This window comes from Megalobrama amblycephala, linkage group LG11 (genome assembly GCF_018812025.1).
Source record: "Megalobrama amblycephala isolate DHTTF-2021 linkage group LG11, ASM1881202v1, whole genome shotgun sequence".
Taxonomy (NCBI): Eukaryota; Metazoa; Chordata; class Actinopteri; order Cypriniformes; family Xenocyprididae; genus Megalobrama; species Megalobrama amblycephala.
In genome coordinates this window covers 39,173,229-39,186,452 of record NC_063054.1, presented here as the reverse complement: position 1 = coordinate 39,186,452, position 13,224 = coordinate 39,173,229, and the positions used below count along the sequence as shown (strand labels likewise).

Here is a 13,224-nt window from a genome sequence, read left to right as displayed (position 1 = left end):
ATCTTTGTCAAGTGAAGAGGTGTGGCATGATGGTTGACTAGTCGATTAGTCATCCAACAACCAATCTGATTCCTTCAAGTAACCGAGTATTCGAATAGTCTAGATTGTACATTTTTCAGTAAGGAGAAGCAAAATTGTCATTAAATTTAGTATTTTTTGTATTTTACTTCACTTTGTTGTATTCCTCATTGGTAAGTCATTTTGGATGAAAGCGTCTGCTAAATAGTGACAACTGTATTTAAAATTGAGTGAATCTCCAAGTGCGTACAGAATACAAACCGATATTAGCGTCCAGATATTATACCTTGTAGATTTCTAGTGTCTTTTTATTATCTCTTCTTATTTTTATAAAAAGAAAAAAAGAAATGAAATGCTCCAAAGCAGCTCTCGGAGCTCATAAATGATGCAGTGTTGAAGTGACGGATCACTTTCGCTGGCCTCCTCCAGTGCACACGTGTGTTTCCTGACGTGTGCGAGGAGCAGGGATGCAGGTGACGCTCTGCCTCCAGAATTTTCCCAGTTTGCGGTCAATTTGAGCCTGAGTTTCCCCTATTCATGTGTTCCTCTTTTGGTCCCTTTCATTCTTTGAACTTTCTTCATCCTGTTTCATTAATGGAAATGCTGCTGGTACGCTTACAGTTTGGCCTGAAGGTTGTTTACAGCAAGTTGATCTGATGTGTGTCACAGGCGTGTGTTTATCAGCTGTCTTGTTCAATCAGAGTCTGAACTCTTTGTTTGGCTCTTTATAGTCTTTACATTTGAACTGATTCATTCATTTGATTTGAATCTCTGACCTTTTGCCCATCAAGTCAATTAAGATTAAAAGAAGAAGATAATCAAATAAGATGACTCTTCTTTTTTCTTTTCAGTTTTTATTCACTGAATTATCAAAAATTAGATTTGGCACAATCAATATAGGACTTTTTGTATTGTATTGCCAACAAAATAACTGTTATATAATAATATAGAATATACAACATAACCTGCCCAATATAAACAGTTGAAATAATCTTTTTTGGGGTATTGGATATACTAAGGAACACATCACCGGCTTAAACCAGAATGTAAAACACTTTTATGTTCATTATTAAACCTCCTTGTCAGATGTCGGACTGCATGCATGTTGCCATTGTGCGGAAAATGACAGAATGTCTCTGGAGCTTTTCTAATCCAGTGTCTTTGCAGTAACGAAAAGCCCATTTCTCCTGCCATGAGATTGATTTTCCTCTTTGTAGCACTCACTCAGACTCTTCGCCTCAAGCATCTGGTGTATTTTCTGTCTGGCTTTAAATTCCCTCAATGGGAGTAACAGAACTATCTGTAACTGCAGATCCCATAGGAAAGAATACTGTATCTCCTCAGTATCTCAGGTGTTACTTCGGACAGCAGTGAGACTGCATGGAGATCAGAGACTTTCTCTAGGAATACGTGTGTCACCATCTTCCGCTGTCTAAACACACCGTGAGAGTCTGGAAAGAAGCTCTGCCCTCCCCGGGCTTGGGTTGAGACCAGGATGGTCATTTTTATTGTTTCATCAAGGAGATGGAGGTTGTGTTTCAGTGAAGGACCCAAAGGGGTTTGAAACTTGCTCTGTTGTCTATAACATGTCAGTAGCAGCGTTCCCGGCTGTGGTTTCTCTGCCAGTGTGTTTGTCTTACGGTGGCAGAACCTGTATCTAAAAGCCTCCCAGCAATAAATCAGTTAGAAACGGGAACCGATCAGACGAGTTGTTGACTGTATTCTCGATCGGACACTCTGGTGAAAGCTCTGGCGTGTGATCTGTGGGGGTGTTTATCTCTTCTCAGTGTTTTGGACTAATTCTAAAGCACTGATGTGTGTCGAATGTCTGCATGTGAAATCGGCCCCTGCTGAAGTTTAGGTGCTACAAAACACCACTGTGTTCCTCAACAAAAGCGTGCAGGTCTTTTTATAGAGCTCCAGTAATATTTGCAGTTGCTATGTAAATTCCTGAGGGTTAAATGACACACGAGCCGCTCTTGTCTTTCTGCGTCCGACGGCTCACACTCAACTCTCAGTTTCATTCACGATAAGGTTTGTGTTGCAGGAACTGCAGTGATCTGTTTACTCTACTGGTTCACATCTGTCTTTCTCTTTAATTTCTCTCTATTTCTCACATGAACACAAACACCATATTTTTAATTCTTCTCATCTACTCATGTTTCTCTTGTACAATCATTAGTATTCATTATGTTGACTGTCATAAAAATAAACATTGTGCTGTGATGACCCTGATATGATTGTCTTGTGTTTTTGTAGGACTGCACCACAGTTACGCCGGTGACACTGCGTGTTGATCCTCACGGATACTTCCTGTACTGGACTGATCAGAATAAGGTAATTAGTGTCATTTTTCAAATCAAACTTTGTCCTGCGTTTGATTTAGATGATGGCAAAATTACTGCCAATCAATAATAGTGTCTCTTACAGAGTGGTTTGCTTTTAATTAATGCATTTCAGTTTCTTCTCAAAACATAAAGGCCTTTTTAGTGTTTTGCAGTGCTTTGTGAAAATATGATTGCAGTTGACTGACAGTTTAGATGGATGCAATTATAGACATGCTTTGTAAATGAGGAGAACTGCCTTCTGATAAATGGAATGTGAGTATTTGTATTTGAGAACAGAAGGTTGTTGATCCACTGCATACTTGTAATCGAAATGTCTTTGCGTTGCATGCATTACAGAAATGGTTCTGTAAATATGCAGTATCACTGCTAAAAAAAAATAAGCGAACACGTAAATCACACTTTGGATCTGGATGCTTGAAAATCTTTACTTATATACATTGTTTAATTCGTTGAGACCAAAATGATGTCACAATGGTCAATAGAAGCAAAAATCAACAAACTGAGGGCTGGATTCAAAATCACGCCAAAAATCAAAGTAAAAATTGAATTTGCAGGTTGATCACAGGAAACACAGGGCTTATATGCACAGGAACACAAGGCGGTGATTGGACACAGCTGAATGTGATAATTGAGGTGATCAGTAACCATGGTGATTGACTAGTGGCGGGAAATGGAACAACAACAAGTCCAAAACAAGTCCGAAACAGAGTGCACACTTATGCATGCATGTATTTTTGCACATCATGTGAAGAAAATGTTGTATAGGCATAAATTTTAAATTACAGTACTAGTCAAAAGATTGGACACATTACTATTTATAATGTTTTTGAAAGAAGTCTCATGCTCATCAAGCCTGCATTTATTTGATCAAATATACAGAAAAAAACAGCAATACTGTGAAACATTATTACAATTTAAAATAATGTTTTTCTACTTTAATATACTTTAAAAAATAATGTATTTCTGTAATGCAAAGCATGAAAAGTACACGAAACTGACTAAACTTGATGCGTTTTTCTGAGCTGATGCATCACTCTTTTGCAGGTATCGCATCAGAATTGGCGTCTGAATAGAGCTCGTGCTTCGTGGGCGTGACCGAATTAGTGGATAATGAGCTGACTCGCCAACGTCTGACATGTCTCTCTTTTCATCCAGATTACATAAACAGAATATTTGTTTTCGGTTTGACTAACATGATTTAAAACCTGACATTTTAACATTTCCTTAGACATTATGTCTCATTTTTGTGTCATTGGTATTCATTAAGTTACAGTTCATTTTCTGAGGACTTTCAGAATAGACTTCATTCAGAGAGAGACTGTGGCTCGTGCATCATGTTCGTTTTCTTTATTTTGCAAAAAGCACAACAAATTGTTTTCTGAGTGTGCACAAATAAAGGAAGACATTTCACAGATTAGAATGGTGTATAACTCTTAATTGTATGTCCAAAATTGACAGAGTATCTTGAGTCTCTTTCACACAGATAAGATAAACAGCAAGGTGGCATCGCCGGTGCGACCGCCGCCTCCAGAGTGTTCAACCACAGAGGTGATTTGCTAATGGAGAGATGCTTTGTTGTTACAGCTCTGGCACATGAATCCGCTCTCACAGTCATGTAATCTGTCTTGATCCTCTTCCTCTTGTGGCTTTACATCTAGTTTGTCCATCACATGATCATTTGGCATTGCCATCATTTGTCTGCAATCGCTAGCAGTAGTTTCAGATTATTCAGTCATTCATTGAAATTCTTTGAGACTGCAGTTTATCTTCAGGGGAGGAGAGAGGACATCAAATGATGGTGAGGGGAGATGAGACTGGTATCAGGAAATGTTGAATTGCCTGTGAGAGCACCACAGCTCAGTATGTCAGACCACGTCTGCTCTTGAAAAAGATTACTTGTCATGACTAGACCTGTATGCAACTATTGAAGTCTATTAGTGAGTGTTTGTTTGTTTATTAATGTATTTAAGCTGAATTGGGAGATACAACTTATTGGAGAGCTTTCAGTGTGTTGATGACAATTCATCCTCTTTTAAAGCAAATTCTCCACCTGTAACGATACTTTTCAAGACAAACATTGTCAGATTTCTGAGAGCTCTTTCTGTCTCTCACACATCATCAATGACCCTGCAATCTTGAATTTTGCTCACTTTCTGCTAAGTGTCTGAATCTGAACTCTGAATGTCTTTTAGGACTTGCGTACTGAACCTGCGCACTCTGACCCCTGGACATTTTTTTTTACATAAATTGTTTATTAGTGTAGGCTGGTGTGTATATGTAGAACACACATAGTGTGTGTACTTCTGTGGCCTGTGGAGTGACAGCGATCTTTAGATTCCTCAGTAACAGGTTTCTGCTCCACTCGACTCTCTCAGCTGCTCTGGGATCAGGCTTGAATCCGGCACTGACGGCAGCTTCTGCTCCCAGAGGAGTTTTGTCAATTCTGTGCTGCTCTAACATCCAACCAATGCCAACACCACTGCTGACCCGCACTGCGTCCTGTCCCACAATGCAGCGCTCTTACACTGCTCAGAACTTGGTCTTTTAAACCTCCACAGAAGTGTTGTGTTTTGACGTGAGGCATCTGTTTTTGACCAGCTGGACACTGCAGGCTGGTTCAGGTCTACTGAGCTAATTTTCTCAGTATTTTTCTCTCTCTGTCTCTCACTGTTACAGTTTAAAGATGTTTTATTGGCATGACAAATACTTACATTCATATTGCCAAAGCATTGCTGCATGCAATTAAAACAAATTGTGAAACTAATGAAACTCTAATGAAACTCGCTCTCTCTCTCTCTCTCTCTCTCTCTCTCTCTCTCTCTCACACACACACACACATTTGTGTGCTGGTATGTAAACAGCAGAGGCTGTTTTCACCACTTTGCTAAAGGTCTCTGAATCATAGTTTGTATTTGGATAAAAGTGTCTGCTAAAACTTGATGAAGTAACGGTGGCTGCTGTGATAGTAATATTGGTCTGAAAAGTTTGTTGTATGTTTTTCCACATAACAGTACAAATGTAGGATAAATGTTTTTGAAAGAGAGCAAAAGATTAGTCACAGTTCCTCTAAAAAGCTTGACTGGCCTTTGAACGTGTAGCGCAGAGGAAGCACGGCATGCTGTTCTGCTTTACTTATCGGGAAAAACTGTTAAAAAAAAGAGGAATGCAGAAGGAAGGAAGGAAACGACTGTAGCCAGGATCCAAAAGGTTTTCGGTCACAACGTCCATCTCCGGGTTTCACTGCTGGTCCCCTGCATGTGCCATTGAGGAGAGCCAGCACATCTCTGCACTACAGGAACTGTTGTTTAAATACAGGGATATTCTGTTTGCAGAGGCGGACAGGAATGTGAAGTGGGTGATGCGTTTTGAATGTCAATGTATCCCAGCCCCCCCGGCTGTAAGTGAACCGATAATTTGACTAAAGCATTTGCATGAGGCTGTAGGGCTGTGACATGTTCCTTTGCTCTGTGGAGTACAGCAGGATGGACTCTCACTAGGGGAATTTGGTAGCAGCTATTAGACAAAGCAGTTTGCAAAGTATGGTGCTGCTTGAGTTGTACTGTCCTGTGAGTCTGAGCATCTCTTATGAGTGATACAGGTGCAGAAGTAGTGCTTTTGAGCGTAAAACAACATGTCACTGTACGTTCAACCCACCTAACCCACCTGTGCCTTATCTAAAGGGTGCATGCTAGAACAATAAGGGTGCATTTGAGTACATTAACATACTGGCCCTACTTTAGGGATAGAAAAGGCAGAAAGATGTACTTGTGAGTTAAGTATCAACTTTGTCTCAGATGTTTGTCGTAAAATTCCTTTGGCGAAATGGCACAATCTATTTGGATAGCATAGCAGTCATTTAGTATTGAACATACAGTTTGAGCTCATTTGATTGCAGATTTTGGTATCTTGAAAAATCTGAGCTTTTACTCAAAGTGACTTACAAATGAGGAATATAACAAGCTATTAATCTAAAAGAGGCAATAACATGAGAAGTGCAAGTAATACAAAGTTTAAAACATTGTTAAGAATAGTAGAAGCTAAAACAGGGAGGGATAGAAGAAATAGTGAAAGCATAGATAAAGATATTTTATGTCAGAAGGATGCAGTTAAGTGCTAACGGAAGAGATACAATTTCAGCTGCTGTGGGTTCCTCTGGTTGACATGAAAAGTAAAGCTGTGTATCATCATCATCATCATCATCGGTTTGACACATTGTTGACATCTCTTCAGACATGTTGTATTTTTTGGAATAGTTCACCCAAAATGAACATTCTCTCATCATTTACTTGCTCGTTCCAAACCTGTACGAAAGATGGTATTTTCAGAAATAGATGCAATGAAAGTCAATGCCAATCTTGTTTTACCCCTATCAGTCTTCAAAATATCCTCTTTTGTGTTTCACAGAATAAAGAAAGTCATACAAGTTTGTAATGATGTGAGGGAGAGTAAATGATGACAGAACCCTCATTTTTGAGTCTATCAGAATCACTTGAGATATGGTAAGCATGTATTGTAAACCAAGACCTGATTCTTCTACCACCATTTCTTCTCCAACTCTTGCTTAGTTGCCAATAGTTCAAGCACTGTTTTTGCCCAGCACTGCACTTTTATCTGATTGTCCTGGCAGGCACCTTGGTCCCTTTGTCAGCGTTATCACAGCTGGCAAAGTGTAAATCTTCAGCCAATCTACTGAAATTGAAAATGTGCTCTATGCCAAGTTGAAATAGCTCCCCTCGTGTTCAGTGAGTGCAACAGAGAGGGAGGAGAACTTCACTGTGTCCATGTCAGTTGTTATTATGAGAGACACTGGAGGAAGAGGATACAGTGCCTTGACTGCCACCCAACACTGCCAGTTCTCGAAAACTTGGACCAAAATGAAGTGGTCAGAAACTTTTTTTTTTTTTTTTTACAAAAAATATCCTTCCTTAGATTCTTTGTGGTCTTGTAGATGCACCAGAGCAGATTGGTGTTCCAGCCAACCAATAGTGATGAGAGTCAGTATGAAGTCTGTGCATTGATAGTTGGACTGCTAAGTATAAGATGGATGGAGAGACAGATGATTTTGAAAGCAAACAGCTGGTGAACAGAAGCCTTATAAAAGTACGTAAAAGCATTTCTGTGCAGGAACAGCGGAAGCTGTGATATACAGTAGTTTGTGATGAAGTCCATCAGTCATTGTGACTCCACGGCTGCAGGGCTTGTGCTCACTGTTTGTTAGTTTGCTGCCTTGCACTATTTTTTTCATGTTCACTGCACTTTTGCTCAATGAATCCAAGGCATGCTGTGAGAAGGTCAAGTTAAGATCAGCTCACCGGCACTTGGCAGGTCTCTCGTACTCTCTCTCCGAAAAGAAAAGGTCTGTTCACAAAACGGGGTACAGAGCAGGCCGGAAGAGATCAGTTCACCTGTGGCCTTTGATAGCAGAACTTAACCGAAGTTTACCCTCTACAACTGCCAAACACGGCGCGGGCCACGATATACAATTACACATAACAGAACACACTAGGACTGTTCCTCGTGCTTCATTTCCACACATATTAGAGCAGTGAGGTGGCAGTTCAAAGCATAGCAGAGTTCTGCCATTATTAATCCTGGTGGAAAACGCAGCAGATGACAAAAAAAGGACATTGCTTTAATGTAAATGTGATTTTCAATTTAAAAATAATAACTCTGCTGCATACATCGATCAGGCGTAACATTATGACCAGCTTCCTAATATTGTGTTGGTCCCCCTTTTGCTCACATGTCCACTGCAGGAGCTCGTCTGTTGGATCGGACCACACGGGCCAGCCTTCAATGAGCCTCGGCCGCCCATGACCCTGTCGCTGGTTCACCTCTGTTCCTTCCTTGGAGCACTTTTGATAGATACTGACCACTGCAGACCGGGAACACCCCACAAGAGCTGCAGTTTTGGAGATGCTCTGACCCTGTTGTCTAGCCATCACAATTTGGCTCTTGTCAAACTCGCTCAAATCCTTACGCTTGCCCATTTTTCCTGCTTCTAACACATCAACTTTGAGGACAAAATGTTCACTTGCTGCCTAACATATTCACCCACTAACAGATGATCAGTGTTATTCACTTCACCTGTCAGTGCTCATAATGTTATCCTGATCGGTGTATATTGTAATGAATGAATGAATGAATGAAGAGCTTAAATAAGACAGCTCTCTCTGCATCATGTGTTTGCCTGCCATGCAGGGAAGGGTAAGCGTGTCAGATGAAGGTGTCCTCTCTATTTTTTTCTGCCTTCACTTTGTACACGAGCTTGACCTTATACCAGATCCCAGATGGCAACAACGTCTCATAAAGCATGTTGTGAATTCACACACTCTGTGCAGGTTAACAGTGTTCGATTGCTTCCATGTTTCACACTGTTAACTTTTCTCACTAAGCTTTATATTAGCCGTAATTAATAACAGTTTGGGCTGTTGAAATATCCCTATGTCCAACAGATCCAAACATACAATGTCTGCTGAAACTATTACCGTGAAGCAGACAGGTTTTTGATTTTTGTTTGGTTAATATAGATGAATCCCTTTCTGATGAACTGAACTCATCATCTGTTGTCACATTTGTAATTGCCTGAAAATTGCAGCATGCAGTAGTGCAGCAAACACACGCGTCTAAGCAAACCTCTCTCAGCCATGTTCTTAATCTAAAATCTACATTTTTAAATTGTCATTCTGACCATTTAAGCTTGAACTTTGAATTTTCGTTTGAATTGTGTTTGTCGCATACATGCAGCATCCACTGTGTGTGTGTGTGTGTGTGTGTGTGTGTGTGTGGGAGATAGAGAGAGGAAAGGATAGAGAGGGAGAGAGGGAGGGAGAGAAAACGAACTCTCAGTGATAGTAAGAAAGCAGCACTTTTGAATGCACATGTGAAAAGACAACATGCCAGTTTTTGTCAGCGTTTCCCTTATACTAAATTAGTACAATAGACTTACTACTGAAAAGCTACATGGTTTAATATATATTTACACTCTTATACCACCTCTTTACAGGGATATGTATAGTAAAATACTGGCCAAAACTGAATGTAAGAGTCAGAGAATTCCTAACATTTGCATTTAGATGTTTGTTATTTCAAACTTGCTTGATCAAACAAACATTACTGCCTTCTTTTTTGTGCCATATGACCAACCCGTGGGCATCTGCATTATTAAAAGTTTTCTGCAAAATGATTCTTATTTGAATAGATTCAAATCAGAGAACTGTACAGTAGCAGAGTGACTGTCATTTTTCAGTGTGGATTTGCATGACACACTAAACAGACCGTTGATTCAGAGTGTGAGATCTTGTGATAGCATATTTCTGACAATATACATTGTTCAAGAGTTAGTTCACCCGAAAACGAAAATTCAGTCATTTACTATTTCTCAAACCTGCAGAACATAAGAGAAGATATTTTGAGAAATGACTGTGTGAATGTCAAATTACAAACTTTTTTTGTGTTCTGCAGAAGGAAGAAAATCCGACATGATAAATGGAGGCAGTATTATCATTTTTTGGTGCACTATCCTTTTAAAATGCTACTGTATATGAATATGTCTGAAGTGAAACTTTCGTGTCCATTTTCGACTGATGTGTCTTTAACAGCACAAGTGTTTGTTATGGTAAAATATTGACTTGACACAACATCATTTTTGATTTCCTTGAGTGCACAACTTTATTTGCGTCAATTTTTCAATGAAAGCACTAATGAAGATGGCGCCTTTGTTGCGCATGTAGGATCCAATACAGACAGTAATGGATGATGCAGTTGTCTGTCAAAGGGGTCGTATCAGTAGCATCGGAAATGGTGAAGAATAGGGAGACTGTAATTGCTAAAGAACTGAGAATCAATAATTCCATATTGTAGACTTATACAATACAGCAACATTGGGTTGTTGGGATTTCGAGATAAAGTTGGTTCTTAATGTGAACTGCCTTTGAGCCTTTGAGTCCTCCGTGGTTTCACACTTCATGCAACTGCACTGACCCTCAGATGCTTTGGAGTGTTTTAAGCATGGAGCAAGTGTCGATTGCTTCTGCTCCAGCACATGTTGTGTTGTTGTGTCGACCTCAGAGCCCGTTTGGTCAGAAATTATGCTCAGAGATGTCAGATGTCAGGAGAGACGGTCCTGCTCCTGTCTGATGTGTCACAGCAGGAAATTTGTGTCTGACTCTAGCAGATGAAGAAGTGCGTCAGAGCTCTCGACTCATCACACACTCACACAAACACACACACACACACACACACACAGAGACACGCACGCACACAGACACACATACACACACACACACACACACACACACACACTGTTTCACGTAACAGGACAGTGACATAGATTAACAGTTTCACCACCACAAATAATTATTGCTTCAGAAATATTTAAGAATCTGCACTAATTGAACTGTTTGATATTAATCGAATGAAAGTTTGTCAAGTCGCCTTTATTTCTATAGTGCTTTATACAATACAGATTGATTCAAAGCAGTTTTACAGTGATAACAGGAAAATTATGCATTTTAGGCTTTTTTCCAGCTGAAGTCCGTTCAGGGTTGATTCAGTTCAGTGTTGATTCAGTTCAGTGTTGTTTTAGTTCATTTCAGTGTTGATTCAGTTCAGTGTTGTTTTAGTTCATTTCAGTGTTGATTCAGTTCAGTGTTGTTTTAGTTCAGTTCAGTGTTGATTCAGTTCAGTTCAGTGTTGATTCAGTTCAGTCCAGTGTTGTTTTAGTTCAGTTCAGTGTTGATTCAGTTCAGTCCAGTGTTGTTTTAGTTCAGTTCAATGTTGATTCAGTTCAGTTCAGTGTTGATTCAGTTCAGTCCAGTGTTGTTTTAGTTCAGTTCAGTGTTGATTCAGTTCAGTTCAGTGTTGATTCAGTTTGGTTCAGTGTTGTTTTAGTTCAGTTCAGTGTTGATTCAGTTCAGTTCAGTGTTGATTCAGTTCAGTGTTGTTTTAGTTCAGTTCAGTGTTGATTCAGTTCAGTGTTGATTCAGTTCAGGGTTGATTCAGTTCAGTTCAGGGTTGATTCAGTTCAGTTCAGTGTTGTTTTAGTTCAGTTCAGTGTTCATTCAGTTCAGGGTTGATTCAGTTCAGTTCAGGGTTGATTCAGTTCAGTCCAGTGTTGTTTTAGTTCAGTTCAGTGTTGATTCAGTTCAGTTCAGTGTTGATTCAGTTCAGGGTTGATTCATTTCGGTTCAGTGTTGTTTTAGTTCAGTTCAGTGTTGATTCAGTTCAGTTCAGTGTTGTTTCAGTTCAGTTCAGGGTTGATTCAGTTCAATTCAGGGTTGATTCAGTTCAGTTCAGTGTTGATTCAGTTCAGTTCAGTGTTGATTCAGTTTGGTTCAGTGTTGTTTTAGTTCAGTTCAGTGTTGATTCAGTTCAGTTCAGGGTTGATTCAGTTCAGTTCAGGGTTGATTCAGTTTGGTTCAGTGTTGTTTTAGTTCAGTTCAGTGTTGATTCAGTTCAGTTCAGTGTTGTTTTAGTTCAGTTCAGTGTTGATTCAGTTCAGTTCAGTGTTGATTCAGTTCAGGGTTGATTCAGTTTGGTTCAGTGTTGTTTTAGTTCAGTTCAGTGTTGATTCAGTTCAGTTCAGGGTTGATTCAGTTCAGTTCAGGGTTGATTCAGTTCAGTCCAGTGTTGTTTTAGTTCAGTTCAGTGTTGATTCAGTTCAGTTCAGGGTTGATTCAGTTCAGTTCAGGGTTGATTCAGTTCAGTTCAGGGTTGATTCAGTTCAGTTCAGGGTTGATTCAGTTTGGTTCAGTGTTGTTTTAGTTCAGTTCAGTGTTGATTCAGTTCAGTTCAGGGTTGATTCAGTTCAGTTCAGGGTTGATTCAGTTCAGTCCAGTGTTGTTTTAGTTCAGTTCAGTGTTGATTCAGTTCAGTTCAGTGTTGATTCAGTTCAGGGTTGATTCAGTTTGGTTCAGTGTTGTTTTAGTTCAGTTCAGTGTTGATTCAGTTCAGTTCAGGGTTGATTCAGTTCAGTTCAGTGTTGATTCAGTTCAGTTCAGGGTTGATTCAGTTCAGTGTTGTTTTAGTTCAGTTCAGTGTTGATTCAGTTTCATGCTGTGTTAATATAGATCATCAGGTTTTAACTGTGAAAGGTACATTTTCCAATTAAACGTATATGAACATTCAAAATTGTTTCGTATAACTACTACATTGTTTCACGTTGTTTGATGTTCTGTTTTTTTCTCAACTGTACACAGGTAGATTTGAGCCCTACATACTGTGAATATTTCTAGACGCAGTACGCTGGGAAGAACACATCTGATAGATAGTTAAATGTAAATGATTATTAGCTTACAAAATACTTCAACTTTTAAAGAGTAAAACACTGTTACACAGTCCTCTGATCCCTGGATGTGTTATAATCTATTAGAAGGTCGCTCTAAATCTAGCTTTCCATTCTTCAAAGGTCTTTTATTACCCAGGTACCAGAATCCAATTTCTCCTCAGCGGTCACACTGCTCTCTGGTTTGTATTAAAGCTAATCCAAGATCTGAACACCAACTGCTTCTGAGAGACATAGACTTAATTAATCCTCACTTCAGAATCTGATAAAAAGATTTTTGATTAAAAGATTTTGTAGAAACTGCACTTTTGATTTTTTTATTTGTCAGAAAGTGTAAAGTTTCCATATTCTGTCACCTGAAAACAGTTCCAAGATGGATTTCTAGAAATCTAGCAATGGCAAAGGCAGGAGCTTCCATTAGTTTTCCCACTCAAAAACTTTATTGTCACATCATGAGTTGGACAGATTCCATGACTTTGATTTGATTAGTTTGAGATTGATTTGTGTCCATGTTTGAGGTTTTACAATTCAATTTTAACCCTGATGGTTGAGGTAGCTGAGGATAGTTTTTGG

The 13,224-nt window shown here is 39.4% G+C and overlaps 1 protein-coding gene across 1 annotated transcript in view; it reads left to right on the top strand.

Moving 5' to 3' along the window:
• The window catches only part of LOC125278656 (1-phosphatidylinositol 4,5-bisphosphate phosphodiesterase beta-1), a 66,348-nt gene that overhangs the window by 2,260 nt on the left and 50,864 nt on the right, over positions 1-13,224 (top strand). The window contains exon 2 of the mRNA XM_048207971.1: positions 2,278-2,355. Within this exon, the coding sequence (XP_048063928.1) occupies positions 2,278-2,355 (78 nt within the window). The remainder of the gene's footprint in view (positions 1-2,277; positions 2,356-13,224) is intronic.